The 19,021-nt window shown below is 45.2% G+C and overlaps 1 protein-coding gene across 5 annotated transcripts in view; it reads left to right on the top strand.

Moving 5' to 3' along the window:
* Nucleotides 1-354: 354 nt before the first annotated feature.
* The window catches only part of pitpnm2 (phosphatidylinositol transfer protein, membrane-associated 2), a 34,883-nt gene continuing 16,216 nt past the window's right edge, over nucleotides 355-19,021 (top strand). For 2 of the 5 annotated variants that reach the window (XM_026298163.1, XM_026298167.1), the window contains exons 1-2: nucleotides 355-593; nucleotides 13,294-13,500. In XM_026298163.1, coding sequence (XP_026153948.1) covers nucleotides 13,423-13,500 — 78 coding nt within the window. In that variant the 5' untranslated portion in view covers nucleotides 355-593; nucleotides 13,294-13,422. Of the gene's footprint in view, nucleotides 594-9,663; nucleotides 9,733-9,990; nucleotides 10,124-13,293; nucleotides 13,501-19,021 lie in introns of those variants that run through there. The other 3 variants (XM_026298164.1, XM_026298166.1, XM_026298165.1) reach the window with 3 other exon arrangements.

The raw sequence follows: 19,021 nt of genomic DNA, 5'->3' as shown, positions 1-19,021 counted from the left end.
CTTTGTCACAGCGTTTAAAGGATCAGGAGGCAAAGATCTTCTGGTCTGCTGACACACACCCTGGACTCAGGTGGCAGCGTCATGTTATGTGGAGGCTCCTCAGCAGCAGTTGTGTTTGTTTTGCGTGTCAGGGATAACAGAAGCGCTTGTTTAGGGCCCCTGGGAGCCCCGGGGCTGATGTTTCTCATTGGAAGGACTTTTATTTGAACCGAGGCCTCTCCACAATGTCGTGTTGCTACTGAGTACCTGAGGAATTTCATAATCAGTCTTTAACCTGTGCACCGCAGGGGGGCGCCGTTCTCCTATGGGTGCTGCAGAGAACGACCTGCCTTCTGATGTAACTGTTAACCTGGGTGCAACACACCGAAGATAAACCCCGGACTGGACCGGACAGCAGCGTGCCAGAGATGGCGGTGCAGCGGTGACCTCCGTGCACGACAGCGGGATTGAAGAGCCGAGCGCACCGAGGAATGGGCGCCCTGTGCGGGGAAGAGAGGACGAGACAGCACGGTCCCTTCGCAGGAGAACCAGCCTTCCCTGCGCCCCAGCTGTGCAGAAACACCCCGGGACTGCAGATGAACTGAGAGCTGCAGGTGAGTCGCTGACACGGTGCAGATGTTCTGCATCCCCGCCGTGTCCAGGTGTTTCCATCACTGTGGCTTCTCCAGAACAAACAGTCTGGTTCTGATCCACCTCAGGAGGGTGTGAGGAGAATAACCGTTTGTTTCTGAGCTGTCTCATATTTCAGCACCATGCAGTAAAATAACAGGCTGCATCGACCTCACAGGATGAAACACACATAGGGCAGGTCATGGATTATGAGGAGACAGGTTAAAGGGCCCCCGCCCTCCTACATCGGACCCCCAGACAGATGCAGTCATGTTTGTGGTTATTTAGTGTGTTGTCATTGTGGTTTTGTCTCTTTGGATTCATTTTGTGAGTCTTTGTGACCTGTTTTCCTCTTTTGTGGTGATTTCCTGTATGTAGTTGAAGTAAGGCCCTGTGATGGACTGGTGACCTGTCCAGGGTGGACCCCTGGCTTTCACGCTTTCACCCAAAGGGAGCTGGGATAGGCTCCAGCAGATCCCTTGTGTCTTTGGGATCATTTGTTTATGGTAGTTTGGTCTCTTTTACCTGAGCTCTATGACCTTTAAACTACAAATATGTCACTTCACCCAAAGACGTGGGTCCACAGGACCTTTGACCTCACTTGTGTCTTTGCTGGTGCATGTTTTCATTTGTTGCGTAACTTGATTGATGCATGTTCTTGCTCCGCACAAACACTCATTAAACCACATCATGGAATATTTCTGGGCAAATGTTGTGCAGTGCTGTGAAATCAAGCGACCACAGACTAGGACAGACACTAAACCAAAGTCAGCACGGTTTTAATCTTTGGACCTGAAAGACCCTAAATGATTGTGTCCCAGGTGAGACAGGATGGTGATATTTTGCTCCAACTAATGTTTATTTTCACGGTCAGTTAATCTGCTTATTAACCGTTTGGTCTGTAAATAAAAAAGCAGTGTCAGCAGGTATCACAGGTTCCCAGTGGCCAAAGCCACATCACGTGTCAGATGTTTGTCCAGAACTGGCATCTAAAGCCCAAAGATGCTTCATTTACAGTGAAATAAATCAGATTGTCTGTCTGAATCCTGCAGATCATCTTTATTCTTCTTTATTCAGTCCCAGAGATAAAACTGCACCTGGTGTTTTTCTTTTTTTTGGTTTGCTGTTTTTGTGTCCATGCTGCTCTTTTTTCTCTCTTCCTCCTCCTGCGATGCACTAAATGGACTGGACTTAAACACTGTGTAGAACCTCACCTGTCCTTGCCACAGATGTTCTGCATGTCCTGCTAAAAGGGCAGACACCTGCAGAGCAGGAGCTATTCTTAGACACTGAAGGTGAAACCAGTGAAGGAGCTGCTGTTCATGTGATGCTCACTTAGACTTTAATATATTTCAGATGCTGCAGTGGAGCCAGAACCTTTTAAACCTGAGTGTCCCCACAGAGCTTTAAATGATCAGATGGTTTCTGTGCAGGACAGTGAGAGAGGGATTTTAATCTAGGAGGACCAGAAAGACCCAGTGTCACTGAGATTCTGGTTCCAGCTTCATAAATGTGAGCAGCACCTGCTGTTCTGGTTCTGTGTAATCCATTAATCCACCAGTGTTTGAGATATTTCAGCAGAAACTACCAGCGTCAGCTTCACGGCAGCTGCTCCAGAGGAAATATTCACACAGGTGTATCAGTGTTGATTTACAGCCTGACACCAGATTCTGCTCAGTCACGGCCTCTGTTTGCAAAATGCATCACAACAGCAAGATAGAAACCCACATACTGATGACATTAGGCCTCAGCGGTTATGTCTTGGTTATCTGCTGGTTGTGTCTTGGTTATCTGCTGGTTGTGTCTTGGCTATCTGCTGGTTGTGTCTTGGCTATCTGCTGGTTGTGTCTTGGCTATCTGCTGGTTGTGTCTTGGCTATCTGCTGGTTGTGTCTTGGCTATCTGCTGGTTGTGTCTTGGCTATCTGCTGGTTGTGTCTTGGCTATCTGCTGGTTGTGTCTTGGTTATCTGCTGGTTGTGTCTTGGTTATCTGCTGGTTGTGTCTTGGCTATCTGCTGGTTGTGTCTTGGCTATCTGCTGGTTGTGTCTTGGCTATCTGCTGGTTGTGTCTTGGCTATCTGCTGGTTGTGTCTTGGCTATCTGCTGGTTGTGTCTTGGCTATCTGCTGGTTGTGTCTTGGCTATCTGCTGGTTGTGTCTTGGCTATCTGCTGGTTGTGTCTTGGCTATCTGATGGTTGTGTCTTGGTTGTGTCTTGGCTATCTGCTGGTTGTGTCTTGGCTACCTGATGGTTGTGTCTTGGCTACCTGATGGTTGTGTCTTGGTTATCTGCTGGTTGTGTCTTGGTTATCTGCTGGTTGTGTCTTGGCTATCTGCTGGTTGTGTCTTGGCTATCTGCTGGTTGTGTCTTGGCTATCTGCTGGTTGTGTCTTGGCTATCTGCTGGTTGTGTCTTGGCTATCTGCTGGTTGTGTCTTGGTTATCTGATGGTTGTGTCTTGGTTGTGTCTTGGCTATCTGCTGGTTGTGTCTTGGCTACCTGATGGTTGTGTCTTGGCTACCTGATGGTTGTGTCTTGGTTATCTGCTGGTTGTGTCTTGGTTATCTGCTGGTTGTGTCTTGGCTATCTGCTGGTTGTGTCTTGGCTATCTGCTGGTTGTGTCTTGGTTATCTGATGGTTGTGTCTTGGTTGTGTCTTGGTTGTGTCTTGGTTGTGTCTTGGTTATCTGCTGGTTGTGTCTTGGCTACCTGATGGTTGTGTCTTGGTTGTGTCTTGGTTATCTGATGGTTGTGTCTTGGCTATCTGCTGGTTGTGTCTTGGCTATCTGCTGGTTGTGTCTTGGTTATCTGATGGTTGTGTCTTGGTTGTGTCTTGGTTATCTGCTGGTTGTGTCTTGGCTACCTGATGGTTGTGTCTTGGCTACCTGATGGTTGTGTCTTGGTTATCTGCTGGTTGTGTCTTGGCTATCTGCTGGTTGTGTCTTGGCTATCTGCTGGTTGTGTCTTGGCTATCTGCTGGTTGTGTCTTGGCTACCTGATGGTTGTGTCTTGGTTGTGTCTTGGCTATCTGCTGGTTGTGTCTTGGCTATCTGCTGGTTGTGTCTTGGCTACCTGATGGTTGTGTCTTGGTTGTGTCTTGGTTATCTGATGGTTGTGTCTTGGCTACCTGATGGTTGTGTCTTGGTTGTGTCTTGGTTAGCTGATGGTTATCTAAGGGTTTCATCAGCTCCAGCAGCTGATGTATCACTGGCACCGTCAGGGCCATTTGGATGATGTAGGGGCCATGTTTCCTCCCATTTCATGTTCATTGTGCATGAGTTTAATGTGTGTGGGGGGAGTGAAAGAAGATGGAGCTCACAGGATCTGATTATGGGGCCAAAATGATTAGGTTTGCTTTAATGAATGCTGTTAGGAAGTAGCCACTGCAGAAAGAATGAGTCATGGTATTGATTGCCACCCACTCCTTCACTTGCTCCCTCTCTCACCCTCTTTACGTCCCTCCTTCTCTTTTCTTTTATCTCACTTCTCCAAATGTATATTTTTATCACCTCTCCCCTCCTTCCATGGGCCGTGCAACATTTCCATCAGCTCTCCAGAGAAAACGCAGGCAGGGTTTGAGCAGCGGGGGCATGCAGCCGGGCCAGGCTTTGCATGCCGATAACAACAGGGGGGGTTTGGATGAGAGAGGAGGGCTGTGGGGGTCTTGTCACGAGAAGCCACGTCATCACAGTGTGTGAAATCTATTTTTAGCAGCGAAAGCAGAGGGATTCCAGCCCACTGATCATGGCTTTGCCGTCAGGGCTGCTGGAGACTGGATGGGAACGAGCGACACTTGTCTGTCTGCACCGTCTCGCCGCCCCCGCCTGCACCGCAAATCGACCAGCTCACGGTCTGTCTGTCGCTCTCTCCTCTACATCCTCGGCCTAATGCAGACTGGTGGTGGAAAATAACCAGTAATTCTAATGCAGGCAAACGTTGTTCCTCACAAATCAGCAGCAAAACAGATGGAATTTAATACAGGGAATACAGCTGCAGCAGCTGGATCACAACAACCAGACCGTCAGCTCACAAACAGCAGAGTGTGTGTGTGTGTGTGTGTGTGTGTGTGTGTTTGCAAATTCAAACTTGACAAGTGAATTAAAAATATATATATACATAAAAAAGCCCTTGACATGAGAGAAACCAGAATAAACTAAATTCCCCCCAGTCGTCAGTTTATTACCTGCAGTAACTAAACCAGAGTCTGATCCTCCTTCCTGTTCAGTTTGTGTTTCAGAGCTGCTGTTTCACTCACGTGATCGTTTCCATCACTGAGGCTGAACCGAGAAAGACACAAACGGGTTTCTGTGTGACGCGGTACATGTGAACAGCAGCACAAACTGCAGCACTTAGTCTAAATAAGACCCGGGGACTTTGTTCGGGTCCAGCCTGACGTTGTGTCCTCGTCAAATGTTCAGTCACACACGCTGGTATGGATGAGGTGCAGCAGTGTTAGTGAACAGTAATCTCTGTGTCCTCACAGATCAGACTCACGTGTTTGTTCCTGGCTGGTCTGAGGTTTGTTATTGGGAATAAAGAAGAATTATTGATGAGAATTATTGATGAGAATTATTGGTTGTTCAGGCTTTGAAATAAACATTTTCAGTAACGTCTGATTTACAGTAGAAGCCAGAATCTAAAAACTTAACATTTAAATTTCCTAAGTGATTAATAAAGTATTTCTGATTCTTATCATTCAACATTTAAAGTTTGTCTTGAAATTGAAATTTAATCTCCAGCTTTTTCAGAGTCTTGATATCAGGTTCAGGATCAGGTTCATGTGGCGAACATGGAGAGCTGCATCATAAATCATGACGTCTGTGTCGAAGTGACGGAGCAAACGTCAGAGCGACTGACAGTGTTTTGTAATGTGACGTTTGAGTGTGTGTGTGTGTGAGATTCAGTTTCCCCTGCACACACACACACTGACTCGCTGACGTCAGACTTTATGAATGAGAGTAATTAGGAGATGGACCTGTAGCCTTAGTAGATGCTTAATCTCTGTGACAAATGAAAGGGTTGCAATGACCTGGTGTGGTCGCTGCAGTCTGGCTCCTGAGAGCGCGCTCTGTGTCATCCATGGTCAGCTGTATATTAGCCGGCCCACAGGCCTGGAGCTGGGCCGGTCCGTAATGGTTTTTGGGGTGAGGAGTGGAAGTTGCCCCACTTTATCTGTGGGGCCTTCAAATCTCTCGGCTCAGTTCACAACAGCATCGTCCTCTGTTGTCCTGGTGTTTCTTTTGTCTCATTAGCAGCAGCCGTTCCAAGGCCAGGTGCAGGTACAGGTACAGGTTCAGGTACAGGTGCAGGTGCAGGTGCAGGTGCAGGTGCAGGTGCAGGTGCAGGTGCAGGTGCAGGTGCAGGTGCAGGTGCAGGTGCACAGGTACAGGTACACAGGTACACAGGTACAGGTACACAGGTACACAGGTACAGGTACACAGGTACACAGGTACACAGGTACAGGTACACAGGTACACAGGTACACAGGTACACAGGTACACAGGTACAGGTACACAGGTACACAGGTGCAGGTGTTTGTGTGCACTGACTCACATTTAAATCCAAACCATCGTCTCTGCAGCCTCATGTCACCTCATCGCTTTCCCCGACCACCGAGTATCGTCCTTCATATTCTAGATGAGTGAAGTAGACGTGACTTCATACTCCTCTACGAGCAGAAGTACTGCATTCAAAATGTCTCTCAAGTAAAAGCGTCTAAAAATATTCAGCAAATTGTACTTAAAGTATCAAAGTAGTAGTACTCAGAAGTATAGTAACTGGGCGTCCAGTGTCTGACACATAGTAGTATTTTTCATGCATCTCTGTTAAAGTAGCTTTAAAGACAATGAATCTCAAACACTGGATGTTAAGTGCAGCAGCCTCCGTCTCAGACAGGGATGATTAGTTCCCCTCCCTGCTCCGGCACTGATGCATCACCGTCATTTACCAGAACCCAGGAAAGCAGAGCAATTTGAGAAGCATCGCAGTTAACCCCCCACCACCAGCACCATCGCACTGTGCCCCGCACCGAGCTAAAAATACCCTCTCCTGTCTGTTCACCCAGCCGTCACATCAGGGCTGCGTTCGCTCTCGTCTGCCGCTCACACCTGTTTTTTTTATGTGAGGATCTTTTGTCACATGACCACATCAGCTGTGGCTGGACATGTGTGTTCGCCCCCTCAGGGGAAGGAGACGTTCAGCTAATTTCACACACACAAATCAGGTTTGAAGTAAGGCTCAGTTGTCCGGACACATTGTTCTCTAGTTTCTGCTTTTGTCCTCTACGACAGTCATTCGCTGCTTTTCTCTGGGAGACGTGGTTTTAAATCGTGACTTCTGAGGTTCTTAATGGGACATGAGTGGGGCATGTTTGACCACATGCTCTTTCTCAGAGCCGTGCGTTGGTTCCTGCTCTGTGCACGGCTCGTTAAAAAAACATTAGCAGGACGTCAGCTGCTCACTGAGACTCATCTGGACTGTTTCTCATTCACAGGACGAAGAGGAAGAGCGGACACGGACCGCCGGTCAGTGACACCCTCTCGTTCTGTTTCTGTAGATTTGAAAATCAGACATTTTCCATCTGCTCAGCAGTGAGAGGGGAAAGGTCTTCACATCCTCTATTTATATTAAAGTGTCAGAACAGCAGTGGAAAAATACTCCGCTGCAGCAAACAGCCCTGTAAGGGCTCAACGTACCCATGTACCTCATAATTACCAGCAGTAAAAGTACTTATTCTGCAGTAACGTGATCCAGTGATGTATTATTCTGTGTGACATTATTATTAGACTCTTAATTCATCAAAGCTTCAGCAGCACTTTACTGTTGGAGCTGCTTCTGACTCATTTATATGCAGTTAGTTTAGTCCGCTGGTTCCCAACCTGGGGGTCTGGGCCCAATAAAGGGTCAGCAGATAAATCATTTGTTCTTTAATAAACTAGATTTAGTGAAACACCTGGTGTAATAAAACTGTGTTACTTGTTGAGCCTGAATAAGCAGCAAAGTGTGAGATCTGAGTGAGTTTGGGAAGTTGTTCCAGTCCAAATGTTAATGATGCCACAAATTTCTCTTCTTAAATTTTACTTCAACTTCTGCTTTTTTCTCACAAGTAATTGAGTATTTGCAGGTTGTTCGGTTGGTAAATGTGTTTACTTTGGTTTCCCTCAGTGCAGCTGAGATTCCTCTGAGAGTCTGGGGTCGTGAAGTGAAATGTAAATACAGGCCGGGGTGGCGTCCCGACACACGGCGTCTGTAGCATCACAGGAGCTGGTTCCAGGCGTCTGCCTGATAAGTGCAGGACACGGAGCAGGAGCGTCTGGTGAGGAGAGATGTGTTTGACAGGTTGGCAAATTAACAAGCACAACAGCAGCAGGGGTTGATTCTGTTAGCACGTGCTCTGCTGCTGCTCAGGTAAAGTGTTTGTGCGTGTGCTGGGCGGAGGGCTCATAAACCAGTGATCTTACTGGGAGGATGATGGATAGAAGGACAGGCTGAGGAGAGTGATGTGCCACCGGGGCTGCTGCTGCTGCCGAACAGATCTCACCACTCATTCTCATTCGCGGCCTCGCTCCCTGGTCTCTGGGATGGCAGTGAATTAAACCCAGCTGGGAGTTTGCCTTTTGTGTCCTGTGTTCTCTCAAACTCTGAATTCTGGCAGTGTGTGAAATGAGACAGCAGCTTTACAATCCCCTATAGAACCTGCCCGACTGCAGGTGGGATATTTTTAACCCCAACCCCACTGAGACGCGTCGGCTGGGTGTAATTAAAAGACCTTTAGAAAGCGTAGACATGTGAGTCATAGAGTTTATTTCACGCACACAGCGTTCGCTCCCTGCACGTCAGGCCTCATTGAGAGAAAAGGCTCCAGATTGTTCCTCGTGTGTTAAAGTCAGAGAGACAAACAAATTCCCACAAGGTTATTTCACACTTACATCAGGCTGTTTGCAGAAGGAGTCCTTTGACAGTTTGGGAAATAAGCTCATTTATTTATTTGTTGAGAGTCTCGTCTAGCAGGAGACAGTTAGCTTAGCTTAGCATAAAGACGTGCAGCATCTGTAAGTAAATGTGGATTAATGTCACGCAGGTTCTCCTGTGGCATCACGGAGACAGTCTGGAATGAAAACAGGTAGAAAGTGTCGACTTTGGTGAGACGGGCAGGACAGTTTGTGTCAGTCATCATGTTGAATCTGAGTCTTATACACTTTAATCACTTACAGCTGTGTTTACAACTTTTCATTGCAATTTGAATCTTTTAACTTCTGGACTCGCAGTAAAACACGAAGATGATCTGAAATGTTTTTACAGCTGCAAAAGAAACAAATCGACAAGTATCGTCATTATACGCTGTACAGTTGATTTATATGTTTTACTGCTTTTAGTAATTTTTAAAGCAAAATGTGTTCAAATGAAAGTAAATTGAATATTTAGTGTTTTGGAAATTCTGTTTTCTGTGATTGAGTCAACAGATGAATCAGTGCTGACTCTTTGTTTTGTCTTCATGTTACACCCGTTTGCTGCTCGTCTGAGTTTATTAAAAGCTCTTAGTGCTGAGAATAGACTGAGATGGACTGACACGTTGTGTTTGTGTTTGTGTTTGCATGTCTTTCTGAATTTGCAATGTGCTGAGGTCACAGGTCGTTTCTAATAAAACACAAGGAGCTAAAGCTGCGTTGGGACTTTAGCTGTGAATTCCTGCCGTGTCCAGAACGTACGTGACGAGGGGCGGGCGCTAAACAGCTGATTCTGGCTCCGTGTTGGAGAATGATGTGCACTGAAAAGGTAATCAATCTGGTGGGCCGCATCACAACAAACCCCACCAATCAGGCTTCAGCCTCATGCGTCTCCATGGTAACAGAGCCTCCTCGGTCCTGAGGAGGTGGAGACGGCGGCGGTGGGGAGCAGGAGAGAAGAGAGGAAGAGGAGGGGGTGTGGGGAGGGGGAGAATCGATCCCTTCTCTTATTTCACAGTGAGGATTTAAAAACAGAGCTTCCCTCCCTGGTCCCAGGGGCGGGGGTGAGCTGGTGTGGATCAGCAGAGGAGCACAGGGATGGGGTGGGAGGAGGCCTGGACCGGGAGTCTCTGTGGGACCAGGATCTGCAGTGCTCCCTGAGCCTCGGCTCTGTTTTGCGAGGTAAACAACCGATTTCCTTCTGTCTCTGCCTTCAGTCTCCTGCTCGGCTGCACGTTATGAAAACACACGAGTCGATGGCTGCATGTTGGACTCACCCTCGTTCAGCTTCGCAGAGGAACTGGACCAAATTCTTCCTGGGAGGATCAGTGCGAGTGCTTCAGTGATTTTAAATATCCGTTTCATGGTTGTGTTGGCTGGTTGTGATGTGCTGCACGTTCAGTGCATGTCTGAGTAGCGTGCGTTGGTGGGAGGAAGCTGTGGAAATCAGTCACTCCAGGAGCTAATACTCTGCACAGATCAGACATAAATAACAGCTGAGCCTGGTTATTGTTTCCTAGTTTTTACTCTAAATAGACTCTTCATCTGTTGGTCATATAAATATACGTACATGGTGAGTGTCAGTTTGCTTCCAGTGAAAATACTTGTATAAATTTAGATTCAGATTTTAGACTCTTTCAGCTCATTGTTTTGGTTTTTATGTTTTTAGGTCTAGTTCATTTGATTGTTGGTGCTAATGTTCAGTTTTTGTTTGAACAGTTTGTTGATCCACTTTGGGGGATGTAGTTTGTGCTTCTGCTCTTTAGCATCAGACCTAAACAGCAGAGTAGAACAATCACTGTCAGTGTTGGCTTTACAGTTTCTCTCTGCTGCACCTCAGACCAAAATCAGTTATTGCAGATCTAAAAGAGATGGTTGCATGACTGTCCGCCTAGTGTTTGATCCAGTCCTGTGCAGTGCTGTGGTTTTAACATCATGTAATTCTGCTCAGAGATTGTATTTGCATTTTTTTTGTGCAAAGAGCAGACAGATGCATAAAGAGCCAGCTCCAGACAGACGCTCTAAAATCCATTGATCCTCAGACGGGGTTTGTTGGGTGTTGGGTGACACGTGCAGTAGAATTGGTGGGTGTTTCAGGGAGCTGGTTGAGCAGAATTTGGCCCCTGGGAACAAGTTGCTCTTTAGAGGACTGGAGTCAGTTGCCTCAGTGGCAAATTTGGTGCAAATTTGCTGTTGGCTTTCTCAGTCTGTTATTACACAGGGCTGTGATAGAGGGCAGCTGGCAGCCACTCACCCTCTAAGTGATGAGACATTTAGTTTCTCTAGAGAGGCGGAGTGGACACCGACTGAGGTTTTTGGCTGTGAGCAACATTTGGGAACTTGACCAGAAAACTAGAGGATTGTTTGAAATCTCCCGGTGGCTGTTAGAAGACAATCTGACTGTGTGGCTGTGAAGATGTTTTCGCACCACATGGCAATTTGAAGTGTTCACAGATGATTTTTATACAAGCCAATCTTTTTTTTATGGTTGGCTCTGTGTTTTATTACCAACGCCTAGTGCAGATTTCATCAGGTAATGGATTCAGGCGGATAGAAGCAGACTAGTAAGGCGCAAAGCTAATTTCCAATGTGCTGTGGTTTGGTGGCTCTGTGGGAAATTGGCCATAAGCCCGAGGGATCTTTGTTTAGGTTTGAAGTCAGCAGGGGACATTCCCGATGTTATTAGAGAGAGTAGAGCCATCTTTTAGGCTGGACAGAGTGAAAGAGCTGAGGATACTGAGACGAACAACATCACATCTATTCTGAGAAATGTAATTCACAGGTGGTGTTGTTTGCCAAGTCACAGCCCAGTATTTTAATGTTTTCTTGACTTAGTAAAAATTGAAACAAATAAATAAAAATGTTTACAAAATGAATAAACAGGTAAATAACATGAAAATGTTGATTTGAAGACCAAGTGGGAAAAGATCATTCTGCTGTTTTGTAAGAACGTCCAGTCAGGGTTTCCTGTTAGTTAGTTCAGGCTGATTCCAGCTGCTAAATTGTGAGAATTTGCTTCTTAGTTTGTGGGAACTTTTCTGTGAACTTGTAATTGACATTTCTTGTACCTGGACCTGCATTAAATTAAGTTTTTATGGCAAACTTAGCTGCTCTTTTCAGCGTCCAGCAGCTGCAGACCAACCTGCTGGTCCACCTGCCAAGCTTTCCCTCAGTTTGAGCTCCGGGTTTGGTCTCCTCCACCTCCTAAGGCAAACCTCTGGCTCTTTAGCCGCTAAATGCTCCACTATGTTCACCAGCTCATACTGAGCAGGTCGTGTATGTTTTTTTTTTTTTTTTAAAAGAGCATTTTTCTGAAAACAGCTGCCATAAGTGGAAAGATGCTGATGCCTGACTGGTCATTTAGTCGACTAATGGCTGCTGGTGTAGTGAGATCGTGACCCGTTCCTCCTCTTCAGTTTCTGTTTATCTTTGTCAGTGAGTGTGAGCTGCTGTTCCTGATGTGCTGACTCACTGCTCACTAAGCTGATGGAGGCAAATTAAAAACAAAAAGCTCGGTCTTCAGTCATGGCTCCATCTGTCTGTGTCTTACATTTTGCTGTATGGGGATTACTGTCTCTATATATAGCTGCAGCTCCTCTGTAGGTCAAGGCCTCATTCTGCACAGGGTTCAGTGAGAAACACTATTTCTGTCCGTGCCCTGCTAATTGTGTCACAGCACAGGGTCAATAACGTTGTATGTTACAGCCTCTGCAGAGCTGAGAGTGGAAACAACAGCCTGAGGCTCTGAACATTCATTTTCCTGAGCAAATGTCAGTAGGATGGATCCTCTGAGAACATGGTCAGTCCTGGACCAGGAGGGAGAATCGACTAAATTACGCCTTTCAAAAAGTGTTAATACCATCCTGACCTCATGTTTTCAAAGTAAGAAAAGAGAAATCAGAATGAAGCATCTCTCTGCAATATGTTTTACAGTCACTCATCAAGTGACAGGGAGTTAAAGGGTCAGATCATCAGCTTCATATTCAGCTTCAGCTCCTCGTTTAGGATCTGATCCACAACGTTGCTGTTCTGGTTCCCTCTGTGTCTCATAGTGTGGTTTTATTAGCAGGAAGCAGCTGTTTCCAGATGTGGAGCACTTAGCAGCTAAAGAGCCAGAGGTTTCCTACTGGATAATAAGCAACTGTTGACTAACAATGAAAAGATATATCAATGTTGTGTTCAGAACCTTTTGTGCTGCCCCCAGGTGGACAAAAAAATTCATCTTTTTCAGGTTTAAGGACAAGACAGGCAGGTTTAAACTGATTTAATTTAAAAAGGCATCACAATCTATAAACCCATCAAATGTTTTTTTGAAAGGTTTGAAATAAGTAGAAAGTTTCCCTGTAACAAATGTAACAGAGAAGAAAATGAAATACATAAACCACTTCAGTATCAGTACTGTACTCTAATGCAGTACTTTCTGGCACTGCAGAGCAGCTTTAGTGGACTTAAAGTCTCCATTGACCACAACAACTTGGCTGAATCTTCGTTGTGTGGCTGCAGTTGGGATTTAGGTTGCTGGGGGATTTCAGGGATGTTGCTAGGTCAGTGGATTACCTTGTAATAGATCTGTAGGACGGCGGCTGGAGGACACTCACAGGATGTGTTGGCTTGTGTGTGTGTGTGTGGGTGGACGGGTTTAAATCCTTAAGGCAAACATGCTCAGTAAAACCGGAAGCTAAAATCTACACATTTGTTTATGTTTCTTTGCTCTGCTGAAAACATTGTTCTCTCCTCCTTCAGGTGAGAACTCAGATGACTCCTGTCCTCGCCGTTTGAACATGCTGCTCGGTTAGCGAAGCCGAACCTCTCACACTCCTTCTTGACACACACACAGACACAGACAGACCGGGGGCCAAACCAAGCACAACCATGCTGATCAAAGAGTACCGCATCCCCATGCCGATGAGCGTGGAGGAGTACCGCATCGCTCAGCTCTACATGATCCAGGTGAGTGGCTTTGTCTTCACGCAGCTTCACTCATCAACAACATGATTTCACCCGGACGGGCCGACGGTTTTCACTAAGACCAGGCAGCGATTAAGGAACGTGCTGAGACACACGAAGGATTAGATTGGACTCATCCTGAAGCTCTTATTGTCGCATCACAACATGATTTTGCTTTGAGCTGCTTCAGCTCAGTGTAATGTCTGAGAGGAGCAAATTTAAAACCAACACATTGATGAAGGATGGAAATGTAATGTTATTAATAATAACTGTGTTTCTAAAGCACTTTTCACCAAAGTGTCACACAGTCCTGTTTAGTAAAAACAATAAGCAAACAGCCATTAAACAGCAATAAAGTCATAAGCTCATTAACAGTGAAAGATTCCTGCAGCTTGATAATGACCCTCAAATGGGCAGAAAGAAGAAAATTAAATTAAATTAAAAGAGATGAATTTTGTGTCTGCAGTAAAAGAAGTTTGGACAAAAACAAGATCATTGAACGTTTTAACAATAAAACCTGAAACACCAAAGTGCAGTAAATTTGAAATATATTCATTTGAACTGACTTCCAGTAGTTTCTTCATTTTATTTTGTTTTACTCTCTTTTTTTGTTAGTCAGGACGAATGATAAATGACACATGATCAAAGTGGGCCTGGGGGAGGGAAAGGAATCATTTGTTGTTTTTGTTATGAATTGAGTCAGATTTTGTTTTGATACCTGCAGCTGGATCAGAGTTACTTAACATCTGTCTGTTAGCAAGCTGCTGTCGTAGATCTATGCAGCCAGATGTTGATTCATGTTCAGAAGCTGATTCTATTTTCTGAAATGTGAGGAGTCTGTTAGTGTGGTTGCTGATGAGCTGTGACGAAGCCGGAGTGTGTGTGTGTGTGTGTGTGTGTTCAGAGCAGGTTCGGCTCGGGGTCTGTGTGTGAGGGCGACGAGGTCTGGACGTTATCATACCAGAACAGCAGCGCAGAAAAAAACATGGTTCCAGGGTCACAGGGGCGTGTTGTCCTGGACACCAGATGGTGCTCCATATGTCTGTGGGTTGGGTTTCATTAAATAACTCTGCAAATACACAAACACAGAATTAATGAAGCAGGAGGTATGGAGGGATTTTCTTTAGCAAATGAATGCAGAGGCTTAAACACACCCGAAGTGTTTGAGTCAAATTATTGAGGAAAAATAAGCATTTGGTTTAATATGTTTGATATTCCTGATTGTTTTAACGGTCAAAGTTATTCCCGACCACCTGCTGCTCCTTTCTTCTCTCTGAACCTAGATCTTTATGACGCAGAATGAATTCAGGACCGATCAGACTCCTCCCTGACAGGATTATATGAGAGATAAAGAATCCTTTGCACAATACTCTAATACAATCTAAAAAATAACAGTGTTTTGACTTTTATTGGTTGAAAAACTTCATAGTGACTCAAGAAACCAAACCTACATCTGCCGCAAACCAAACCCTACTGCATATCAGCGCTGATGATGGACAGTATCACGCACACACGCACACACACACACACACACACACACACACACACAGATCCCTCCTCTCCTCTCGTTCAGCGTCACAGCTGAGAGCCGGGTTTCCATGGTAACGGTTGACATCAGCTGCAGCATGACAGTAGCCGCCATCATTTGTTTGTGATGTGAGCGAGAGGAGGAGCGAGATGGTGCTGATGGTGGCATCACCATGACAACGTCATGTCTGTACCGGATACAGTTCTGGTTATATTCGTCACACACACGTACTGTGCCGAGGGTGGACACAATAGCATGAACGCCTTACATTTCCTCCACGTAAAGATTATTATTACTGAGCAGTTAACAGTGTATATGTTCTTCTTCTTCTTCTTTTTCTTCTTCTTCACTTTTGTCCAAAATCTATTAAAACCATCAGCATGAACACACACAGACACACACACACATACTGTAGTTTATGCTCATCAGTCCCACATACACCATCCTGCTGCCACTAATACTCACTAAAGACAAAATGTGGATTCCTCCACTGCTGAAAATAGTCCCCATTTTTTCTTCCTGTTTGAGCCACATTTCTAAAAACTGCAGTAGCCAGCTGTTTAAGGAAACTATAAAAATAATAACCAGCCTCATCATTTAAAATATATTCTCCAGTATTTAAAGAAACTGAACCACATGTGCAGGGGATATGTTTAAAAAAGGATGAAAATGAATATTTAATGTTGGAAATGGATAATTTCTTTCCTTTTTTTGGAGTCATGAGTTATTATTATGAGTTTCCTTACCCGTCCAACAAAAGTTAATAATACTTTTATACAGACTGTACATGCCCCTGGATCCTCAAACAGAACGGAACCACTGGTATTTATCTAGTCATATTTACTAGTTAGTGGTCATACATCAGTTGTCAAGATAGTTCACTAAAAACTGAAAATGTCAGAAATATTAAATAAATAGTTGATATTATTTTTTGCATGTGTGTTTTCTCCACATGTTGTTGCAGTATCTGAGCCCTCGTTGCCTTATTTTATCTACCTGGTGGTTTGAAGCGTAGGTGCTGATCTGTTGCAGCCACAGGATTTGAAAAATGGCAGCGCAGCGAACGGAGGGTGTGGATGAAATCTGTGAGCAGAAAAGTGATGCATGAGCTTCCACTGTTGCTCCGGCATGTGGACGTGAGGAGGGGAGCTGTGTACCCCTGGTTTATTCTAACCTTGTGGTGTCACATAAATTATTCAGGGACAGCTCAGCCAGGCAGAAACCAGACCCTCAGCAAAGCCGGGCCCATTATAATTCCACCGATGTGGTCCACGGAGTGTCGGCCTGAGCTAGTAGCACTTCTTAAATTGGACATGGGCTGTTTTCTTCCTCTTTTTCCTCCTCATCTTTCTTGCAGCCCTCCTCTGACTTCCTGCAGATTCATCCAGGATTCTTAAAATGTCTCTCTAAACGTTTGCATATCCAGATTTCTGCCTCTTCACACTTTGTGGCCCCAATTTGACTCATATTTCAGGTTCAGGACATTCCCATCAGCCTCAGCTCAGAGCAGCTTCACATGGCTGTAGATGGCTAAGTGTCAGCTCATGGTCTTTACTCTGTGACTGAATTAATTTAGCCTACACCCCATTATTTGGCTTATTCATGAGGTTTATAGGTCATTTCTGATCTTTTTCCTTAGACTGAATAAAGGCACAAACCGTGTTGAGTGAGCTTGTACAGTGAATGTTAACGTGATATATCTGTTAATCATTTGAATGTTTATTTTGAATGTGCAGCCTCGTTGTCTTTGTCCATGTCTCAGTAATAGTATGTGTCAGCAGCATATGCAACATCCCCGGTTTAGAAAAGCCTCCACTCCTATAGCACGACAGTTGTTTTTGCGTAAAGCAGTGCACCGACAGCAGCAGAGGAAGAACTGAAGGTTTTTTAGGTGGATGTACACACGGCTGACATGCGGGACAGCTCGCTGATGTTCTGATCAGTTCCATCTGTAGCCGTAGACATTAAATGAAAATTCCCAGGGTAACGCAGTGTAGATGAGACTTTATCTCTTCGCTCCAGGCTCTGGGATGCGTCTTATTAATACAGATTTTTCCGTGCTGTCTCCCGTGTGCTGCAGCAGAGGGGAGGCAGACGATTTAAAGCCCTCAGCTCCTCACCTAAATTACATTACCTGCAAGATTACAGCAATTTTCCAGCGGTTTGCCTCTTCTGACCTTCATTACTGATACCAGCTCCCTGAAGTCTTTGTGAGAGAGAGCTCCGTGTTCAATCCGAGCTCTCATTTTTGACCCGAGCACCCCACTCTCGCTGTTAATAATGAGCGTGATGGGTTGTATTCACATAGTGCAGTTCCTTGACCCGCAGCACATTGCAGCAGGACCAATAAAACGGCTTTTCAATCATCAGAGAGCAGAGTACAGTATCTACAGTGTGGCTGTCTGACGGTCTTCACGCTGAGACCTAGCAGGCTGTGGAAGCAGAGATTTAAGATGTAATTGCAGTGATCTAGGGATAGTGTGTGTTATGAGCAGCACTTTGCATCAGCAGTGCGATGATGGCTGAGGCTGATGGTCATTGCATCCCAGCACAGTTTGCTCTGCTAAATCTCCTGTTGAAGTTTCCTTTCATCTCCTCTTGGACACGTGGATGTCGTGTGTGTGTCGTGTGTGTGTGTCGTTTGCGTCGAGAGGCAGCTCAGCCTCTGTCACGGCTGATAACGTGTCCTCTTCCGCCGAAATTTAATAAACAAATCAACCGTGTTGTCAGCACTTCCATCTCAGATCGCTTGCAAAATGAAACTCAGTCCTACCTGATTTGCAGACTATAGTTTCTTCTTGTCTCTAGTAGAAAATGAAGCAGAGAGACTCAAAGAAGACAAAGAAGAGACGTGTTGTCTCCCTGCACTGGTCTCATTTCACTGGTTGCCAGTTCAAGTTCTTTCATTTGTTTTTAAAATGCTGCATGGACTGAGACCAGGGTTTGTCCCTGAGCAGACTTTTCAGATCTGCTGACCAGTATTATATAGCTCATCGTTACCCCCCTCTGATGGGATTTTAAGAACCTGTCCAAAGACCCATTTTCATGAAGACATGGCCGGTCACACTTTATTTGTGGGTTTATTAGTTTTTTTTTCTTTGTTTTTATGACTTTATCAAAGATTATTTATTCTAGCTCAGCCTCTGGTTGCACAGGCCAGTGCACTCTTTAGTGCCGGGTCCAAGCCCGGATGAATGGGGAGGATTGCACCAGGAAGGGCGTCCAGCATAAAACTGGTGCCAAATCAAATATGCAGATCATAAACCAGATTTTCATGCCGGATGAGTGACTGGTCCTGTTGGCTCTCAGGACCCTGGTGGAGGTGGATGATTTGCTGTGGCGACGTCTGACTGGAGCAGCTGGATGAAGAGGATCCATAATTATTATAATAATAATTATTATTATTAACCAGGGGGCGTTAAATATAATTAGCTGCCTTATAAACATATTCCTTCGCTCTGCTGAGGTCTGCGACCCATATGGTTAAAATGGAGAATCTCTTAAGGACATGTAGTGATGCTGTAATCCCAGACTCCCTGTGTGGAGCAACAGACTTAATACACAGCTCAGTCTTAAAGGATCCCTGGGCTGGAACCATCTGCTGCCTCTAATTAAAGGAAGTTAAAGGCTGGACAGACGGGGAAATCACTGCTTTTACCTCCTCTGTGCAGTGAATCTGCCTCAACTCTGCCACGCCACTACAGATGAAAGCTGGGATTAATTAGGATGAGGAGAGAAAAACAAGAGGAGGAAGAGGAATTAGGAGGATTCAAAGGAGAGAAAATGAGATGTGGATTCTGAGAAGAAAGAAATGAAATTGACCTGAATGAGAGATGGGAGTGTTCTGTAAGGGTTAGAGGAAAGAAAAGGAGGATGTGTGGACAGAAACACCTCTCAGCCTTACATTTAACAAATGAATAGTATTTTTTGCCCCCCCCATCTCTTTTCTAGTTGTTGAGCTGCACTTATTGATGAGCTGCAGCAGATCCTATGTCT

Source organism: Mastacembelus armatus, chromosome 12, assembly GCF_900324485.2.
Source record: "Mastacembelus armatus chromosome 12, fMasArm1.2, whole genome shotgun sequence".
Lineage (NCBI taxonomy): Eukaryota > Metazoa > Chordata > Actinopteri > Synbranchiformes > Mastacembelidae > Mastacembelus > Mastacembelus armatus.
The sequence above is the reverse complement of the archived record's forward strand: the minus strand, read 5'-3'. Positions and strand labels throughout refer to the sequence as shown.